General features: G+C 46.7%; 1 protein-coding gene across 6 annotated transcripts in view; it reads left to right on the top strand.

Moving 5' to 3' along the window:
- RTN4 (reticulon 4) overlaps positions 1 to 22,166 on the top strand; it is a 94,712-nt gene that overhangs the window by 39,268 nt on the left and 33,278 nt on the right. The window contains exon 1 of one of the 6 annotated variants that reach the window (XM_040351659.1): positions 4,373 to 4,486. The exons of 4 other annotated variants lie outside the window; for them this stretch is intronic. In XM_040351659.1, coding sequence (XP_040207593.1) covers positions 4,453 to 4,486 — 34 coding nt within the window. In that variant the 5' untranslated portion in view covers positions 4,373 to 4,452. Of the gene's footprint in view, positions 1 to 4,372; positions 4,487 to 14,535; positions 14,672 to 22,166 lie in introns of those variants that run through there. One more of the 6 variants, XM_040351660.1, reaches the window with a different exon arrangement.

Raw genomic sequence — 22,166 nt, 5'->3', positions numbered from 1 at the left:
TCGCATTACGGTGTGGCGTTAGACAGACGGATATCTAGGAAAACATTTTTTTTTTTACCTTTACAACCTCTTTAACTATTATTGGCGATCTGTGTATTTTAGCAAGACTGCAACGTTGTGGCGAACAAATCGGACACTTTTTGAGGATCAGTGACCTTATTACAGTGATCAGTGCTAAAAACATGCACTGTTGCTGTACTAAGGACACTGGCAGGGAAGGGGTTAACAGGGGCGATCAAAGGGTTAAATGTGTCCCTAGGAGGTGCTTTCTAACTCTGTGGGGGGTGGACTGACTGGGGAAACACCGACATATGTGTTCCTGCTTCACAGAATCGGAAGATCTGTGTCCTCCCCCGTCAGAATGGTGATCCGCCTTGTTTACGTAGGCAGTTCGCCTTTCTGCCCCTCTGGAAAATGATCACAGGTGGCTGGTGGACATTGGGCCCGCCACACCCGCTAAATTGGCTGCCCCCTCTGTCCAATGGCGCCCCCAGTAATTGCACGAAATGACATGCAGGTATGTGATTTCTATACAGTAGGCAGTCCTTAGGTGGTTAATGGCAACCCAGCCTTAGTCTGCATGGTTCAATATTGAGTTGGCCTTACATTGGTGGTCATGGGAAGAATGTCCCCTTCTTCCCACCCCTTACAGATGGCTTAGAAGGTAATTTATGACCAACACCAGTCTGAGAGGCAGACCTCTCTCAAGGAACCCTGGGAAGGAAGAAGGGGCAGATGTCGCACCTTGTATATGGTTGCCTGAACTCCCCAATACTTTTCATGTGGGGCCCTTTCATAGGGATGACAAAATTGTGGTTAGCGTGCAGTGTCGGTTTCCTCCTCAAGCCTCCTAAATAGGCAGATGTAGTGTTCTACATAATTTAAATAGGTGCCAACTAGGGTTGTCCCGATACCACTTTTTTAGGACTGAGTACAAGTACCGATACTTTTTTTTTTTATGTACTCGCCGATACCGAATACCGATACTTTTTTTTTAAATGTGTCCCCCCGTATATCCAGCCATTGTCCCCCCGTATATCCAGCCATTGTCCCCCCGTATATCCAGCCATTGTCCCCCTGTATATCCAGCCATTGTCCCCCCGTACCTACTGTTAATCACCGCGGCGGGGAACATTACAGACAGCGTTTGTTTGAACAGCGGTTTTCCCCGCTGCGCATAGACACTCCCCCTTGCTCGCGATTGGACAGATCCGTCCAAGGGGGAGTGTCTATGCACGGCGGGGAAAACAGCTATTCAAACGAAAGCTGTCTGTAATGTTCCCCGCGCCGCGGTGATTAACGTTGTAGCGGCGGCGTTGGGGGTGGGGTGGCGTCAAAGTATTCTATTTTAGTATCGGGGGTATTAGCGGGAGTACGAGTACTCCCGCTAATACTCGGTATCGGTACCGATACTGGTATCGGTATCGGGACGACCCTAGTGCCAACAGTTTCTGTAGCACTCTACAAAATACGGGGATGTGATTCTGTTACATTGCAATTCAATACAAGGCTTGCAATACATTGCAACGCTTAACAATGTTTGCTACAAATTCCTACCTTTTCGTTGCTCTGTAGAAAAAGCTGTTTTGGTCAATGTGCAAAGTAAGTCTGCATGGGAGTGAGTCATTATAAATCAGCCGTGACTGTGGTTTGGGGATCTTCTCACTGCACCCGCTGTCACATTTTGAAAGTTGCAGCTTGGATGCAGCCCATATCTGAGGTACGGGCTGAAAGCTGTAGGGCTTGTCTGCAGGATCCTGACATTGCACCCCTGATCCACTGAACATGGCTGCAATGTTTGTTTCCTTCGGGAAAAAATTAATGCACTTTTTTTTTTCCCTGCAAAAATGGAGTGGATGCCTAAAATGTAATATTTTTTTTTTTTTTTTTAATGCAGACTTCTGGGAAAATTCATGAGCCAATATCGCACAAATCAGAAATTGCATTTCTGGGGAAGTTCCATGTACCAGCTGTGTACAGAACACCTCCTGGTTGCCATATTGCACTGACTATTACTGAAAATTGCAGCACTGCAGAAATGATATAAATATACATTGAAAGATGCCCGCCCCCGCGTGACTTGGCGTGCAAAGCCAAAAGTTGCACAGCAGGCTGCCTACAGTAAGGGCTCTTCCACACTGGGACATTGGGGGTGTCGGCTGTAAAGGGCCACTATTTCTAGCAGCGTTTTAGCTGCGCTTTTTGGCTGCTAGCAGGGCAATTTTAATCCCCGCTAGCGGACAAAAAAGGGTTAAAAGCGGCACTTTGCTGGCACTTCGCATTAATTGCAATGGGTAGGGACGCTTTGGAAGCAATGTATACACCACTCCTACAGCACCTCAAAGATGCTGCTTGCATGCCCCTTTTTTTTTTTTTTTTTTAGCGCCTCAGTGTGAAAGGGTTCTTGGGATGACCATGCCATAAATTCCGGAGGCTAGTGAAGAACTAGCCAGGGTGAGGATGGCGCTGGCTTGTGTGATAGATGTCCATTAATGAAGTCTGCAGCTACAGGGTTTGTGGCTGCTGACCTTTTTTTTTTTTTCAGATTGGACAACCTTTTTAATGCCTTTTATACCTCCCGTGTGCAGCCCACCCTAATACTTGCCAAAGCCCCATCTTGATCCAGCGATGTGCACAAGAGCAGCGGCTCTCCTGGGTCTCTGTCGCCACTGTCTCATGCGGTAGTAGGAGCCAATAAGGAGGGCGGGGTTGAGCCACGCTGTGTGAATAGATAAAGTCCATTCCCAGGAGCGCAGCCCAGGAGGCTTCTTATTGGTGCTGGACCACTGGCGGGAGACCAAAACAGATGAGGATCGGGGCTGCTCTGTGCAAAACCATTACACAGAGCATTAAAGCGGAGGTCCGCCCACCCCTGCAAAAAATAAAAAGCCAGCAGCTACACATACTGCAGCTGTTGCCTTTTAATAATTGGACACTTACCTGTCCTGAAGTCCAGTGAAGTCTGTGCACCGCAGCTGATGTTTCCATCCGCTTTGGGGTGCTGCCATTGCCGGTAAGGGAACCCGGTAGTGAAGCATTATGGCTTCACGCCGATTCCCTACTGCGCGCGGCACAGCGGTGCTCTCCTACTGGCCCGGCGGCGAGGGAAGGAGGCGGGTGTCAAGCTGCTGACGTAATTCGCTGCGGCCCGGTCGTCGGTGATAGGGTACCGGTCAAAGACAGGCGTTCGCTCTCCCCCCGAAAGGTGTAGAATGTGGCACCGGGGGGGGGGGGGGGGGGGGGGGGGGGCGTGGCATTTTAACTTTTCCTATGCATTAAGGTGAAAAAAACATCCTGACAGTTTTAGCCCCCCTGTTTTACTTACCTGAGCCCGTTCACCTGCTACGCTTGCCCCCGACGTCCTCTTCTCCGCTCGGTCTGGCCGTTGATTGGCTAGAGTGGATGGATTGATGGCAGCCCAACCATTGGCTCGTGCTGCTGTCAATCGCATCCAATGATGCAGGGGGCGGGGCCAAGTGATACAATGAGCAGCGATGGCTGCATCACAAGAGCGCACCCGCAAGAACTAACCCTCATGGGAGAGCGCTCCCATGAAGGGGGTTAGTTCTTGTGGGGAGGAGCCAAGACAGCCGCAGAGGGACCCCAGAAGACCAGGATCGGGGCCACTCTGTGCAAAACGAGCTGCACAGTGGAGGGAAGTATAAGGGCCCTTTCACACGGTGCGGATCACTAATGATCCACCTCCGTGTGTCCCCCGTAAGCTCAGCGGGGATCGCTCCGTAGATCCCCGCTGAGCCGGCGGCTGACAGGGCGGTCCCCGCACACTGTGCAGGGACCGCCCTGTCTTTTCTCCGCTCTCCTCTATGGACGGAAGATAAAATCGGGTTTTCTTCCGTCCGCAAAATCGGATCTTTGCGGAGGCGGGTGATTACGGGTGTCAGCGGATGTTTATCCGCTGACACCCGCAATCACATAGGGACCCATGTATGTCCCTTTTTCATCCGCAAACGGATGGATGAAAAAGCGGACATACGGTCCGGTCCGCACGTGTGAAAGGGGCCTAATATGTTTTTTATTTTAATATAATTTTACAACCACTTTAAACTTTTATTTAATTTTTTTCCCAAGAGTGGTGTTTTTAGCTCAATCTGTCTGTCTTGTCTGTCTGTACATTTTAAAGAGATCAGACTGAATAGCAGATGATTTTTTTGTTCCCTGAGAAACCTGTTGCTTTCCTGTAGCATCAGCAGCTTAGTGCGGGTTTTCCATCACCCAGGGTTTCGGCAGACTTAAGTAATAAGATTTGATCAGCAGCCTCCTGATTGCACGCCCATGTGGCAGTCAGGTGACCCTTGAGCAGTGGAGCAGAGGGTGAACGTCTGATAGCCAGTCCATAGTTCACAGCCGAGGCTCGCAGGAATCATCAGCACTGCTAAGGGGTATGCTGCAGTTCTGATCCTGCCAGAAAGGAGGTCACATCACCGGTCAGAGATGGCATGTCAGCTGGGGAATTGGAAAGAAACAGGTATTTTTCCTTTTTATCTTCCACTCTTTTATGTGATGCAGGAGAGCACGGCAACATTATGGCACAGCAGCCGCCCCTAATGAAGGGTTAATCCTATTGTGTTAATCAGCTTCTGTGCTGAGCATTGTAGATGCTTTTAGTTCCTTGGTAACCAACCTAATGCCCGTTGTATTTGCAGGGAGCTCAGTGTTATCCTCTGCATGGATATTGACCATCTCTTTTGGACAGATTTAGGATTGCTTGTGATAAATTGATTATTTAGTGACCGGGATTGTTGCAGGGGGTTAAATCTTCGTTTAGCAGAACGAACCATGAGAATGCAAGATTTTTGGTAGACTGAGGGTGGTGCGTTGGCACGTAGGAGGGGAGCAGGAAATGATCCAGGGTAGCGTGTTTCTTGCTGGCATCACTCCCCCCTGATTACTTGGCAGAGACGGGGGCTGCCATGTGGGCATTTTTATTCTGAGATTTGAAGAGATATTTTGTTGGTTAAAATGAGGCACCCTATAAAACTGGAATCTACTGTGCTAGAACAGTCACCCATTTCTTGTCTGGGTTTTAGGGTGTTTTTTTTTTTTTTTCTGCTAATCTTTAATGTCTATAGGGGCCTACACAAACATTAGAGGGTGGTGAGACGTGGGTTATATACAACTGCCTTTAGGAAGTCCTGCTGGCAGCCTGGTCCCATGGATGGTCATGTTGTGCAATCATCCTTGATGAGCCCATGGAGGGAGGTACACCACCAGTGCCAGCGTATGTAATGGCCTCTTTCCACATTCAGGTCTCTGCTGATGGTATGTGGTCGTGCCTCATTGTATTCCTGATATGCCTGAAAACGGGCCGATTGGAAAAATTTATCCTAATGATGGCCATCTTTTTAAGGGCCAAGTCCACCTTTCTTACCATGTTGCATGCCACACCCATATTTGCAGTGTAACCATGGTGCCATGTATGCATATACATGCTTGATTCTTCTTTAGCCTCTTTTTTGCTTGCCGATATTACAATATATGGGCATATATAAGCTCATGCGCCTAAAATAATAATAATTTTTATTATTCAAGATTTATATAGCGGCAACAGTTTACGCAGCGCTTTACAATGTACAAGGGGAGAGACCGCACAAATAGAATACAGTTGAATTGGAGCTGGGCGATTATTTATTGTTTTATATATGAAAAAAAAAACTTTCTATTTACGATTCAAATCAAGTTTTTAATCGAATCGATTTTTTTTTTTTTTTTTTTTTTTTTTCAGCCCTAAGTTCAATACAGAAAGGACAGAAGGGCTCTGCTCTTAGCACTTACATTCTAAAGGGAGGGGGTGGTGGTAAAAAAGATAATGGCCGTGGGGATGATTGTATTGTGTGGTGCAGGGGTCGACAAATCACGGGCGCCAGGTCGCCATGGCGACTAGAAATAGGGTCCTGGCGACTTGGCTTGGAGGGGGGGGCAAAAAAAAAATATATATATATTTTTTTTTTTTTTTTTTTTGTGAGCTGGCACCATCTGGTGGTGAGCCGTTGGTATTACAAGTTATTACCACCAGATGTGTAAGCTGGCGCCATCTGGTGGTGAGCCGTTGGTATTACAAGTTAAGCATTACAAGTTAAACAGCAATTCTAATGTAATTTTTCACTATTTTCACTGCCATCTTCTTCCCTCTAATTAGAACCCCCAAACATTATATATATTTTTTATCCTAACACCCTAGAGAATAAAATGGCGATCGCAATACTTTCTGTCATGCCGTATTTGCGCAGCAGTCTTGCAAGCGCACTTTTTTTGGGAAAAAATTACACTTTTTTTAATTAAAAAATAAGACAACAATTATCCCCATTTTTTTTAATATTATGAAAGATAATGTTACGCCGAGTAAATTGATACCCAACATGTCACGCTTCAAAATTGCGTCCGCTCGTGGAATGGCGTCAAACTTTTACCCTTTAAAATCTCCATAGGCGACGTTTAAAAAATTCTACAGGTTGCATGTTTTGAGTTAGAGGAGGTCTAGGGCTAGAATTATTGTTCTCGCTCTACCAATCGCGGCGATACCTCACATGTGTGGTTTGAACACCGTTTACATGTGCGGTCGCTGCTCACGTATGTGTTCGCTTCTGCGCGCAAGCTCGTCGGGACGGGGTGCGTTTTCTGGCTCCTAACTTTTTTAGCTGGCTCCTAGATTCCAAGCAAATTTGTCAAACCCTGGTGTGGTGTGTATATGCCTTTACCTTGCAGGTTTCAAATAATGTGCATTGCATACTAGCACATAATGAAATGCTGACCTTCGAGTGAAGCCTTCCAGTGGCACGCTGTCACAGCTGGCAGGGCTTTCATCTTCACCCAGTCTTCCTTCTGGGTTTGCATCCTTCGGCCCGCAAGGATATTGCTCCTGGGCGCAATGCGGGACGTCCTGGCCGCAGCACAGAACTCTGAAGGGATGGCACGGTTTTATGTTGTCCCTTCAGAGTGCATTTGCTGGTAGCGTCACCGGCTGCATGTATCGTGAATACTTTTTTTTTTAAGTGGTGCAAGTTTAGGAGATATTCACTGTACCTACAGGTAAGCCTTATTAATATGCCTTATTATAAGCTTTCCTATAGGTCAGGGGTGCCCAACCAGTGGCCCGCAGAGCCCTTTGATGTGGCCCACGACCTCCTGCTCTGGGATGGAATAGAATACTGTTATTAAAGGAAAGTTTATTACTAATATCAGTGTATATGTGGGCATATCGGTTCTGCAGTGGTTACTGGGCTGCTTTCAAACTGATCCACAGGTACAGAGCAGAGCACCTGCGTGTTACCTGCACTGAGCCATACGCCCCTTTGACACGGTCAGTCCGACCCAATTGGACCCTCCATTCACCTCCTACGGAGTAGAAAACACCTACCTCCAATCCGATCCGCAAAAAAAAGTAGAGTGGGCTCTTTAGATTAGGGTGGGCTGCCATCCACCTGCTCGGCTCGTTGTGGCCCGCGCTTAGGTGGCCCTTACTCTTCAAAAGGTTGGGCACCCCTGCTGTAGGTACAAGTTAAAAAAAAGACTTTACTACCACTTTAAGGCCGTACAGCAGGGTTCCATGGGACCCTTGGGTCAGGGTTTGACAAATTTGCTTGGAATCTAGGAGCTAGTTAAAAAAAGTTAAGAGCCAGAAAACACACCCCGTCCCGCTAAACTTGCGCGCAGAAGCGAACACATGCCTGAGTGGCGCCTGCATATGTAAACTGTATTCAAACCACACGTGAGGTATCGCTGCGATCGTTAGAGCAATAATTCTAGACCTCTGTAACTCAAAACATGCAACCTGTAGAATTTTTTTAAACGTCGCCTATTCCACGAGCGGACGCAGTTTTTTGAAGCGTGACATGTTGGGTATTCATTTACTCGGCGTAACATTATCTTTCACAATATAAAAAAAAAATTGGGATAACTTTACTGTGGTCTTATTTTTTTAATTAAAAAGTGTATTTTTTCCCCCAAAAAGTGCGCTTGTAAGACCGCTGCGCAAATACGGTGTGACAGAGTATTGCAACGATCGCCATTTTATTTTTTAGGGTGTTGGTGTTGGAATAAAAAAATATATATATATGTGTATGTATGTATGTATGTATGTATGTATGTATGTATGTATGTATGTATGTATGTATGTATGTATGTATGTATGTATTTGGGGGTTCTAATTGGAGGGAAGGAGATGGCAGTGAAGAAAACACAGAACTGCTGTTTTACTTGTAATGCCAACGGAAACCACCAGATGGCGCAAGGTCACAGAAGTAAGCTTGGGCCTTCACAAGGCCGCAAAGCCGCGGCCTCAATTACCGGCCGTCGTGGGCCCGCCACGATCACGCGGCGGGGGCGCACGGATACACAGGATCCTGTGCCTCCATACCGCCGTGCGATCGCGGCAGGCCCACAACGGCTGGTAATTGAGCTTGCGGCCTCAATTACCGGCGGGCACCAGGTCACAATTTCTTGTCGCAATTGCGACCGGGCGCCCAGATGTTGTCGAGCCCTGCCTTGGGTTACTCCAGAGGTTGTTGGGGGTTCCCTGAGCAATTTCTGCCTCAGATGTTCCCACTGACACCATTGATCTTTTTAGCCGTCTATATAGGGGGGGGGATTCTTCCCACTGACCATCACACTAATGTATAATAAGATCTGATAATTTTTAGCAGGGGTTCCCAGAGACCAAAACATTATTTCAAGGGTTCTCTATGTTAAAAGTGTGAGAGGCTGCTGTAAGGTGTTATGTGGCTGAACCTTTTCTATGCAAGCATGATGAGCAGATCTGTTTTGATTGCATCATCATCCTCTGGGCCCGCCACAACATGACCTTTGTTATTGACTTGGCCAATATTTGGATACAGGCACACAAGGGACGGGCATAGTTCTCTTTCTGTGGGGGATTGGGAGGGGGGTAATAAAGCAGATCTGTAAGAAAGCTGCATGCAGTAGCACACCTTCTGTAGGTAGCAGAATTTAGCGGATATGGGATACTAGGAAGGAAATGGTCTTTAAGCCCCATGCACACTTGTGTATGGAGCCGTTTATAATTGGTTACAAGGTTCCCTGTGATTGGTTGTAAACGGGAAGCCCCATAGAAAATAATGGGAGGCTGACCGCTCCCAGAGATGTTTGCGACCACTTGCATATAATCATTCATGATGGACGTCTGCGTTCAGGACCGATCGTTCACAGATAATCGCTGCATGAATAATTTAAATGCAAGTGGATGCAAAAGGCTGCTTGAGCTGTCGGACTCCTGTTCTCATGGGGGCTTCCTGCTAATTGCAAGGATGGATGTTCCAGCAGACCCCCACTTCACTGTGACCGCGGGGGGGGGGGGGGGGGTGTCTGTCTCCACAGCCGCTGTCACATTAGAATTCGGTATGGTGCTCCACCTGCACAGAGATCTGAGACAGATTTGTAGTTTTCAGGCTGGGTTCACACTTGTGCGATTAGACATCGCATGTGATTCACACCGCATTGCTGTGGATATCACATGCAATGCCAATTCAGCCATGAAACTGGCTGAAATCTGATCACATGGGTGTTCACGCGATGCGATCCAATTCCTGCACCATTTGACAGTTGGGACTGCGATCTGCGAACCGATCTGGGGGTGCCATTAACTTTACATTGACACCCCATAGCGGTTCGCAGATGTCAGTGTGAACCAGTGTGCGATGCTGGAATCTGCACTGAATGGCAGTTTCCTGCATCACACCAGTGTGAGTAAAAACTTTGTGGATTGCTGATCAGTGCACTTGTAGGTCATTCACACGTCTACAGCTCTGAAACTGACAGCCCATACAAATGTACACGCACAGAGCTGTAGGTAGTGTCTGCAGGAGCCTGACTTTGCACCCTTTGCACTGATCTGGTGCAGCGCTTTGCATGCTTTTGTGCAAAAAAATTAAAATGCACTCCCGCCTCCCCTGCCAAAATGAGTGCTCACAGCAGGAGTCTGGTGGGTCCCCATGCAACGTTTTCAGGTCCGATTTCAGTCCGAACTTTGGGCTCAATTCGGTCCTGAAATGGACCAATTGGCACTGGAGCCGCTCTGGAGATTGTGTCCGGCTCTCTATGGAGCCAGTTCACAAATCTCCCACTATGCGAATTGGATGCTAGGAAACCCTCATCCAATTTGCATATGTGTGAACCCAGACGAAAGGTAAACTTAAGGCTAGCTTCTCACACATGCAGCTGCAGTTTCAGTGCGGCAGTCTAATGAGTTTTTTTTTTTTTTCACTGGTTCAGATGGGACCTTTTTACCTGAAATCACACTTGAACCGGACCCAAAAAACACAGGACCCTTTTTTTTTTAAACCGCATCGTGGCCAGCCCCACACATGTGTGAATCGGCTCCATTAAAAGCCGGTCCGATTCACAGGTTATGTGAATTGGATGCTGTTAAAAATGCATCCAATTTGCATATATGAGAAATGAGCTCAAGTTGGTCATGCATGGATCAAAAATGCAGCCGGGTTCAGTAGGGACTGACCAATATCTTGGTCCATGTTTGGGCTAGCTGGCTGTACACAAGTTGATCCCTCTACCGAGAGGGTTGTGTACAAGCAGCCTGTTGGGTTTTGTAGCGAACAATCAGTGCCACTGGCTATAGCTGACAACACTGATCATTGTACTCTGCCGGGCAGGCAAGACTTGGCGGGAAGGATTCCCTATCCACATTAATGCTGGGTTCACACTGGTGCGCTGTGCGAGATTGCACGTGATTCGCACTGCAGTACAAATCGCATGCAACACAGATAGTATGGCTGACATCGCACCGCATTCGGACCAAACACACATAGGGCCCTTTTTTGGTCTGCACCAGAAATGGATCGCATGGGTGTTCACACCTATACGATCCGATTTGTGTCTGCACTGTCAGTCCGCAGTGCGATATGCGAGCTGAAATGGGGGGTGTCATTAATGTTGTGTGACACTCCCCAGCAGTTCGCATATGGCAGTGTGAACTGCAGTGAGTCGGGTGCGATGAGGGAACCCGCAGTGGATTTACAGGGTTCCTGCATCGCGCTAGTGTAAACCGAGCCATTTTCAAACAGGTGATTGAATGGGGGGGAAAAACATGTATGGCCTGCCTTAGTGTTTCCGCTGGTGTGTGTGTGTGTGTGTGTGTGTGTGTGTGTGTGTTTGTTTTTTTTTTTTGTTTTTTTTTTTAACACGGCTCAATAAATATTATAGGGCATAATAGAATACCATTCAAAGTCCACATGCATGAATATAGTTCTGACCCCAGATTCAGATAATATAAACTTTTAGGGTTTAGAAAGCTTATGAGTCATTCATTATGACAACTTGCTATTCTTTACTACAAGGCAAAGGTCAACAACTCTTGGTTATCAGGTGTTCTGGTTGCTCTGGTTCTGCTGATAATCTTATCAAGTCATCTAGAGCTCAATAGCGTTGCCTGAGTGTCCTTATGGCAATCCCGTAGGCTGCTTGTATATACACAAGCCCTTTTTTTTTTTTTTTTTTAACCAGCTGAAAAAAAATGTCTCTGGTGGTTTTTGACCACCTCTGGGTTTTTTTTTATTATATAAACGAGGACTGAAAATTTGGAAAACTATTTTCACTAAGAGGTTGCTTGTGGTTCTTTGAGCGTTGGCTGATTGACCTCCCACCTTGCAAATCGAGCATAAGGACACAAATCCTCTTTTAGTGGTCTATAAGGGTGGCATTCTGACTACCACTGTAGGAGTTGTATGCCTACTGATCACCAATGTAGGGGGCATTTTTCCCTTTGACTCCAATGAGTTGGTTTCAAGAGAACTGAGAGTTGTTCGGGGTTCCTTTGGGGGGTAAACAAGGTTGTGAAAGGGCGCATTACACCAATGCCTGGATAACAAACTGCAGTACTAAACGGGTTGTATTTCTTGAACTACTATAGTACGAGATCTAAACAAATAGTATCTCGTGTTTTAGATCAGTGGTCTCCAAACTGTGGCCCGGGGGCCAGATGCGGCCCTTTGCTTGCTTTTATCCGGCCCATTATTTCATCCACTCATACCAACATTGGGGCATAATTCCTGCCACTGACGCCAATTCCTCTCAATTATACCAATGTTGGGGCAAAAATGCTCCCAATGACATCAACGATGGAGCACAATTCCTCCCAACGACACCATTCGATGGGGGACAATTCCTCCCAATGACACCAACAATGGGGTACAGTTTCTCTCACTGACACCAATAATGGGGCCCAATGATGAGGCACAATTACTCCCATTGAAACAAACAATGGGGCATTCTTTTTTCTCAGTGATTTCGGGACGTTTTCACTGACCACTGTCTGGCCCTCGTAAAGTCTGAAGGACAGTTAACTGGCTCTTTGTTTAGAAAGTTTGGAGACCCCTGTTTTGGATAATCGGCTTGGGTTTTTGAAAGATTGGCCCCCTAGGCTATACAGGATGGTCTACTGACCTGCCTAGATCTGGTGATGAGCGAATAATGGCTATTGGACTTCCAGACACAAGTTGGAGATTCTATTCTTGTCTGACTGCCATTGTTTCCTCCTGAGATGACCTTGCCTGCTCCATAGGTTAAACACAATGGGTTGCCCTGAGGCACTTTTTGTTTTCTTGGATTGTGATTCTGACCGCCTTCTACTGGCCGTCTACCTGAACATGCTGAAATCTCTGCAGTTATTTAACCACTGAAAAGGACATTTCTTATGGTACCATATTTATCGGCGTATAACGCGCACCCTAATTTTAAGAGGGAAGCTTCAATAGCCCCTTTTATATTCCAAAGCCCCCCTGCACATTACACAGACCAAAGCCCCCCCCCCCCCCCCTGAAGATTGCACAGATCCCGGCGCATTGCACAGATCCCGGCGCATTGCACAGATCCCGGCGCATTGCACAGATCCCGGCACATTACGTAGCCCCCCCCCCCCCATACACTACACAACATTGTCTCCCTGCACAGTGCACAGCTCCTTTACATTACACAGCCCCCTTGCACTCCCAGGAGACTGCCAGCGTACTGTAAAGTTTTAAGAAAAAAGCACTGCCAGTCTCTTTTAATACATACCGTACTGTGTTCAAGCACTGACAGTCCCTTCTCATTCATAATGTGTTCCCTCGGCTGGTCACATGATCGCTCTCCTCTCATGTGACCGCTCTCCTCCAATCTGAAGCTACACTCGGAGGGGGAGGAGGAGCAAGAAGAGGAGAGAAGGGACGATCGATTCTTTTAATCTCTTTAGTTTGCCTGCGGGCTTGACCAGGAGAGGTAGGACGGCTGGCACGACACCCCCGCCCAATCCCCGCCAACCCCCCCCCCCCCATTGGTAAAAAAATGACATCGGCGTATAACGCGCACCCCCGATTTCCCCCTGATTTTAGGGGGAAAATATGCGCGTTATACGCCGATAAATACGGTAATTGGCTTGTTTGACTCTGGTGTTGCTTAGTAGCACTTTGTCTTCCCTTTGCATAATCTACCAACATGTCCTCCATGTCACTATTTGTGTCTGTGGGATTGATGACTGATGTGCAGTGCAATCCATCATTACGGACTGCCATCTGCTTTCTGCAGTGTTAGGTCTGAGATGATCTAGTTCTGATTGCCCACTATGTTAAAGTCCTTGCATTTTGATAGCGTTTAGGCCCCTTTCACACTAGGCGGCCTCCATCTCAGCGAGTCCTTCAGCTCAGCGGAGATCTCTTCGCTGAGCCGGCGGGTGACAAGCTCCTCTCTGCTCACTGAGTGGGGAGGGGCTTGTGCAGCGCCGCCGTCTCCTATGGAGAGATCTGATGAAAACGCACAGCATCTTACCCGATCCGATCCGCCATGGACAGATGGGGGACGTATCGCCATCCGTCCGATTTTTGGCAGATCGGATGTCAGCGGACATGTCTCCGCTGACATCCAACGCTCCATAGGACTGCATGGATCGGCTGCTAGCGGGGGTTAATACCGCACTGCTAGCGGCCGATTCCCACGGCAATCCCGGCGGTATAGCGCCGCTATTTTTAGCAGCACTATACCGCCACCCCGGCTCCCGCTCCAATGTGAAAGGGGGCTTATGGGTTACACAACTGATCACATTAATCTTTTTATATGAACTATAAACTGAAAGACTTATGAATATATGGTTGTGGAACGAATCATTTGAGTTTTCATTATTTCTTATGGGAAAATTTGCTTTGGATTACAAGCATGTTTCCGGAACTAATTCTGCTCACAATCCAAGGTTTTACTTGTATGGAAGTTGAGACCTCCATCCAGACACCTAGATTTGTAATAGGCAGTTCCTTGCATCCTTATGGTGATTTTCTATACCGGGCATTCAATCAGTGTGACCGTCCCTGAAGGAATAGACCCCCTTTGTGTTGGGATGTGATCTGTGTTCAGCTGACTGTATTGCCCAATTTTTAGGTTTCTTTTTCTGTAGAAAGATCATGCATTGGGCAAGGAGAAGTTTCTTTGTGCTGTTCACCCCTCCCCCCTCCATGTGCAATGATTGAGTGATTGCGGTGGTGTTGTGGGGTCGGGGGGGTGTGTTCTGTCCATGGCTGAGTCACACAGCAGGCAGTTACGTGTTCTTTCTGACCTCCTGAACGCTCGCTCCAGCAGGAAGTGAAAGGAGCTCCAGACAGTCAGCTGTGGAAGGTCTCCCTGCATGCGGCAAGCCTCAAGATGGACTCTAAAGCCGGTCAGTGCATCTCCTGAGATCCCCCCATCCATGGGCTTCACCAAGGGGCTCCACTCTGCTGCATGCTTATACTGCTCACCATTGCTGCTCCTAGAAGACGCTGTCTATTCATTTTAGTAGATCTTCCTTTAGCATGCATGTGAAAACTTCTTCTTTATTACTTTCTGTTCAGGAAAAGCCCCTCTGGTTTGGTGATTAGTATTCTGGTAGAATGTGGGCTTGGTGTTGCGCGGTGTGAGCTTTACATGGAAGACGGGGATGCAGGCGGCTATTTTTAGTGCTAGCAGATGCCACTTTTTTCATCCTTGCTTAGTGACGGCAGCTGCAGCCGCTTAGAAATACTTCTTTTCTTTCATCAGAATTAAACACGGCAGTTTTCTTGTCTTTTCATTGATGTGCCCATGGTTTATTTCAGTGTCATTAAGGGGAAAAAAATGATGTGGAGGGTAATTGGCATGTTTCCTGTGTCCGGTCTATTGGATGGAAGTACAGCTGTTTGTTTTTTTGTTTGATTTTTTTATTTTTTTTTATGGTAGGGTCTGTGCATATATGCATGCTGTGCTTCATCAGAAAGCACATGGAGGCTTATTTTGCAGTGCAGTGACCTGTGCCAGGAGTCCGAATACTGGGCCTGGCTATGAGAATTTGAGAATTGTAATTGGTTACTAATAGAGGAACTACTTACACCGACTTGTGAAGGTGTAATACCTGTGCCACGGGGTCGATTTAGGCTTGAGTCACTCCTATGCCTTTTTAGTGCAAAAGTACTAAAAATGCATAGGAGTCGGGCTGTGCTAAAAATGCATAGGAGTCGGGCTGTGCTAAAAATGCATAGGAGTCGGGCTGTGCTAAAAATGCATAGGAGTCGGGCTGTGCTAAAAATGCATAGGTGTCGGGCTGTGCTAAAAATGCATAGGAGTCGGGCTGTGCTAAAAATGCATAGGAGTCGGGCTGTGCTAAAAATGCATAGGAGTCGGGCTGTGCTAAAAATGCATAGGTGTCAGGCTGTGCTAAAAATGCATAGGTGTCGGGCTGTGCTAAAAATGCATAGGTGTCAGGCTGTGCTAAAAATGCATAGGTGTCGGGCTGTGCTAAAAATGCATAGGTGTCGGGCTGTGCTAAAAATGCATAGGTGTCGGGCTGTGCTAAAAATGCATAGGTGTCGGGCTGTGCTAAAAATGCATAGGTGTCGGGCTGTGCTAAAAATGCATAGGTGTCAGGCTGTGCTAAAAATGCATAGGTGTGAATGGGGCTGTGCTAAAAATGCATAGGTGTGAATGGGGCTGTGCTAAAAATGCATAGGTGTGAATCGGGGTGTGCTAATAATGCATAGGTGTGAATCGCGCTGTGCTAAAAATGCATAGGTGTCAATCGGGGTGTGCTAAAAATGCATAGGTGTCGGGCTGTGCTAAAAATGCATAGGTGTGAATCAAGCCTTGCTATGACCCCTTTCACACCTGGAGTTTTTCAGGCGCTTTGGCATAAAAAAAAAGCGCAAGTAAAGCACCTGAAAGAAGCCTCTTCTGCAATCCCAATGTGAAAGCCTGAGTGCTTTCAGAGCCCTTTCACACTGCCAGCGCCCGAAAAACGATGGTAAAGCTCCGCTAAGACCCCTTTCGCACTGGGGTTTTTCAGGCGCTTTGGCATTAAAAAAAATAAAATAAAAAAGTCCTCAATGGGAAGGAGCGCTTTAGGAGCGGTGTATTCACCGCTCCAAAAAAGCTGCTTGCAGGACTTTTTTTGACACAACGCCTCAGTGGGAAAGCACTTGGGCTTTCATATTGGGATTGCAGATGAGGCTTTCTTCAGGCGCTTTTTTTAACGCCAAGACCCCTTTCAAACTGGGCGTTTTTCAGGCACTTTAGTGTGAAAGCACTCGGGCTTTTACATTGAGATTGCAGATGCAGCTTCTTTCAGGTGCTTTATTTAATTCTAAAGTTCCTGAAAAAGGCCCCAGTGTGAAAGGGGTCTAAAACTGAAGAGTGCCACATTTTTGGTGCAGGTCTGCATAGAAGCCAATTGACTTGCAGTTATTTTGTCAGTGTGTAATTGAACAAGCTAAAGTTAGAAGCTGGCTGCCATGCACAGCTGCACCGGATTTTTCACTACGTGGTCTCCCTATGTGCAAGTCCCTGACATAATATGCCAGGTGGAAGCTGACTTCACTGGCTGCATGCTTGTTCCAAGTCGGTAACTTGCCAAGCTGTGATGCAAAAATCATTATCTTTAGGGTTCATTCACCCCAAGTGTGGCAAGACTGCATTGGTCAGGTATTCCAGCTCGGTTCCAAGAAAAGGCCAAATGCCTGGTCTGAAGAAAGTCCAGCATGCACGGCTTGTGTGATTCAGTCCCCTACTCAGAACCGCACAGCCACTGTTGTGAATGAACCTTTAGAAACTGAACGTTCAAAAATAAGTCGTCGGCATTGCCCATGTTTTTGCCTGGTATGATCACGCCATTAAATCTTCTGTAGGCTGCATTGATGTAATCGATGAATCTGGAGACATTTATTGGTAAACTTGGTATTAAGTTATTCCAATGTAATGTATTTCATAATTTGGTATGTAGAGGGTGGTGCCTGCTCCTCCTATGTATGACTTTGCATGGACAGGGTCTAAGGGTCTCCCATTGCCATGTGTAGGAGGTTCTGAATACAAGTGTAGTCCAGGGTTACTCAGAGGTTGCTGGGGGCTCTCTGAGCAATGAGCAGCTGGCAATTTCCCACTGACACCATTTATTTTTTTAAGTAAAGGGAACAATCGTTCCACTAACCATCAGACTCATGTGTCATGGGTATAGTCCTCTTAAGAAGGGTTCCCTGAGATTGAACATTTATTTCAGGGGTTCTCTGGGACCGGAGAGGTTGGTGTTGAGTGCAGCAGCCATATGGTGGAACTTTGGGCCTTGCTGCTTCCATGACTGAAGGATGTAGAGGTCTGTGAATGCCTTGATTTCATGGTTTTGGTTTCAGGAAGTGCCGGTAAACATTACGGCGACTTGGGATCCGTCTTGTGTCACCCGAAGTGAAGTGAATGGAGCCGTCTTAATGTACACTACTGAAGTCGCTTCGTCTTCAAAAAGGTTCCTGTACTACTTCAAGGCAACTTGCACCCATTGATTTCAATGGGTTAGATGCCCCAAACCTACTAACACCACCCCCCCCCCCCCCCCCCCGACAGAATACTACTCCGATCAGTGCTTTCTGCCATTGGCTGAATGCGCTGATCGGGAGTCAGTCAAATGTCTGACTCCCAACAGAAGCCGGTGATCTGACGATATGGTTCCGGCTATCGAGATGGTTCCTGTAAGGACTGCGCAGGCGCAATCCTTGCCGACGGAAATCACCGAACCTCCAGGGCGACGTGGAATTTGAGGTAAGTGGCCAGTCGGCCTCACGTCCTCCCTTTGCTCGGACGGCTCGCTACGCTCGCTCGGCCTCCTGGCTCTTTCTTTAACTTCCTCCAATCCACGGGGATGTTAAGGAATGAGCCTGGATGCCGGCCGAGGTTCAGAGATTTCCGTCAGCAAGGATTGCGCCTGCTCAGTCCTTACAGGAACCATCTCGATAGACTGGTGACTTGTCGTTATGGTTCCTCTATCGAGATGGTTCCTGTAAGGACTGCGCAGGCGCAATCCTTGCTGACGGAAATCTCTGAACCTCAGCCGGCATCCAGGCTCATACCTTAACATCCCCATGGATTGGAGGAAGTTAAAAAAAGAGCCAGGCGGCCGAGCGAGCGTAGCGAGCCATCCGAGCAAAGCGAGGCTGTGAGGCCGACTGGCCACTTGCCTCAAATTCCCCGTTGCCCTGGAGGTTCGGTGATTTCCGTCGGCAAGGATTGCGCCTGCGCAGTCCTTACAGTAACCATCTCGATAGACCGGTGACTTGACGGTACGGTTCCTCTATCTGCCAGCTTCTGTCGCACAGACCAACATACACCTGTGCCGAATGTAGGCCGTTCATTTTTTTTTTGTTTAACCCTCCGTGGTCTCCCGACATTTGGTTCGTATGTGCCTCGTCACCCATTGGTTCTTGTATCACTTAGGGACTCCAGTAGTAGATCCTCCTTCCATAGTTCCCAGGGCTGTCCCTAACCTTACTGGAACCTAGCGTCTAATAAAATGGAAGCTTTTTCATTCCTCCTGTTGCATTCTTAGACTGATGAATTTTCATAGTGGCGCAACCAACCAAGATTGCTTGTAATACTCTAGCAATGAAGAGCTTGGCAACATTTCAAGAGTTGGCTGCAGAAATGCTCCAGCTGAAAAGTCTCTGAACTAGCAGTCCCTTTACCCATTGAATGCTGAGCTCACATCTGATAGAGCAAGAAAGGGCCGGCCTCACCTTCTAATGGTGAAGAAGAGAAGCAACTCCTTTACTAAAGGCTGAATTAAAGCTTTTTATACAGTAATGTACTTGTGCTGCACAAAGATCTGGCGTTCAGACGCGATGAAACGCGTGCTTCAAGGCTGAGCAGTGTTTGTACATATCGGCACTTGCATAGTTTCTCACCTTTTGTGAACATGCATCACGGGTGGATGTACCTCTGGGCTCTTTGCGCTTGATGAGCTGTGGCGCGGACCTCTCTGTGCTTATTGCATTCAGTTTCTAGTGTTCAGAATCGATGATAAAAATGTAAGCTTTGGTGCTGACCAACCAGCACTTGCATAGCTGCTCACATCACGGCTCGATGTACAGTAGCATTTTAATTCCAGGCTTCTTATTCTTGCTGACATGAGCTGTGGTGCGGACCTCTAGACTTTTCTGTAGCGAATCAGCACATAAACGCAATGTAGACTGTTGTGTCCAAGTTAATCCACTTCTGATCACGCTCAGGTGTCGAGAAGCAATTTGACTCCTTCCTAATGGCCGTACACGCGATCCGATTATCGTATGGAAAATTCCGTCCAAGGAAGAATCGCAAGATAATCAGATCGTTGGTACAGAGCTTTCGAGAGCCGATCATGGCGGTTCATCCAATATTTTATAGGCCATGCACGAAAAAAATTCTGGTACGGTACCAGATCGTACGATTTTTGTTTAGTCAGTATAGTTGTCGTCAAACACAATACAAATACAACACATGACATCACTTCCGATTTTTTTTTTTTTTTTTTCTTTTTCTTTTCTTTGTCATACAAGAATTTTTCGTGACTTTAATAACCTATGTAATTTCTACTTGCGACTATTAAGCGGAAAAAGTCATACTATCTGTCGTACAATACTCTGATCTGGTGTACGGGACATTACCCTTGTTCCTTAGGACTCTTTCACACAGGGCGGCCTGTTCAGTTTTTTTTTTTTTTTTGTTTTTTGCGGACCTGAACGGGCGTTCCGTGCTCCTCTATGGAGCCGCGAATGTCAGCGGTGACATGCACGCTGACATTCGATCCGCCAAAGTGTGACGGAGGAAAAACCTACTTTTCCATCCGTCTGGCGAATCAGATCGGGTGAACACGGACAGACGGTCCGTGTTCATCCGATCCCCCCATAGGGGAGAATGGAGAAAAGACAGGGCGGTCCCTGCACAGTGTGCGGGGACCGCCCTGTCATCCGCCGGCTCAGCAGGGATCAACAGAGAGCGATCCCCGCTGAGCAAGCGGAGGTGCACGGGGCGGATCATCACTGATCCGCCCCGTGTGAAAGGGCACGAAGTCTGTAAGGGATTTTTCACCTTGTGTAGTCTTAACTTATCTAGATTGGTGAATATTTTTTTTTTTTCTTTCTTTTTTTCTTTTTATCTTGCTTGGTACACTACAGTTTGATTGCTTACTAGACAATTAGCCAGGGTTTAACAGCCTTACTGCCGCAAGCTCTCATTACATGATTGCACTGGACATATAGCACCTGAACATCAGCTAGATACTATCCCTGTCTTCTATATTAAGAGAGCTGCAGACCTTTCCTGCCCTTCGTACTCCATGGATTAAAGATTGGAGGAGTCAGCATGGTGTCGTTTTCAGGATGCCATGTGTTCCCTTCATGGCTTTTCTACCCTGCTGTCCTGTAGAACCAATTCTAGTTCTCATTAACTAGTCCTCCAGCGTCAGTGGCGGGCTCATGTGTTAACGCGGTGCTCAGGGTAACCAATCAGGTAATCGCTCATTAGTCTGTCTATACAAAGCGGCTATGTATTTGCTGTAATTGGTCCTCGGGCTTTAAAAAAAAAAAAATGTCCTTGTGAAGTAATTGACTTTAACCATTAACTGCTTGATGGATCTGGGTATCTGCATAGTGTGGATTACATCATTTGTATGATGCCCTAATGCTTGGTAATAAATTCTGGATCTCTTCAGAGTGCCTGAAAGATGACCTGTTTGTGACACACTTAGCAACCAGTCAGACTCTTCCTTTCTTGTAGTAGGAAATGACAGTAGTTCTGACACCTCCAGTAAGGAATTGGATACCAAGCCATTAAACGCACCCAAAAATCCTTTGCTTGGCCCTGACCCAAAGGAAACCCTTAGGAAATAAAAACTTTTATATAAAAAAAAAAAAACATTTTGTTTTTGAGGATTGGGTAATTTTTAAATATTCAAAATACAATTTTTTTGTGGTTATTTGGGTACGAAATACAGGCTTACCCCAATTTTATGTACCCTCGCTTTACATACATTTGCGAGTATGCACACATTGGTGTCTATGGAAAATCTTGACATGGCACTGCTCCTGGGTTTTGAAAATTGGTGTCTATGGGAAATCTTTGGCAGCTTGACATGGCACTGCTACCGGTTTATCTGATTTTGGGGTCTGCCAGCTTGCCTAGGTAATCGTTTATGCCTGTGGAATTGCTTCACTTTAAAGGGGAGTTCCACCCACAATTTCACTTTTTAAATATAAATACCCCTGTAATACACAAGCTCAATGTATTCTAGTAAAGTTAGTCTGTAAACTAAGGTCCGTTTTGTTAGGTTGTTGGAGCATTTAGTTAGTTTATAATCTAGAAATAAACCGTGGGCATCATGAAGCCAGACTGTATGACTTCCAGGATTTCAGCCTTGCAGATCTCGCACATGCTTAGTGCTGCACAAGCGATGTAATAGGTTTGTCAGGTTTCCATAGCAACGGGAGTGTCAGAGGAAGTTGCCGCCCCTTCTCTATGCAAATAGGCTATTTGCAAGGACTACTGGGATACATGATGCCTATCCCAGAAACCCTTGCGAATAGCCTTGTGACTTAATAGCCTAGGCTAATAAGGAGGAGGAAGTAATGAAGGACTACAAAATAAAGGTATTTACAAGCAACAAAATAAATAAAAATTGTCCATTCTGAACACTATGAGATTAGAGCATGCAGCACAGACGAACATAAAAAAATGGGTGGAACTCCACTTTAAGTACATTTTACATGCATGCTCTGGTCCCATGTACTTCAAAGTGGGGTATACCTGTATGTATTTTCCTTGGCATTTATTTTTTCAAGCTCATGGTTGGGTCCCCATAACACGATTTAAAAGTATTGAAATTTGAGTTTTTTTCCAGTATTATACTTGGG

Source organism: Rana temporaria, chromosome 4, assembly GCF_905171775.1.
Source record: "Rana temporaria chromosome 4, aRanTem1.1, whole genome shotgun sequence".
NCBI lineage: Eukaryota > Metazoa > Chordata > Amphibia > Anura > Ranidae > Rana > Rana temporaria.
This window is presented reverse-complemented; position numbering and strand designations above follow the sequence as displayed.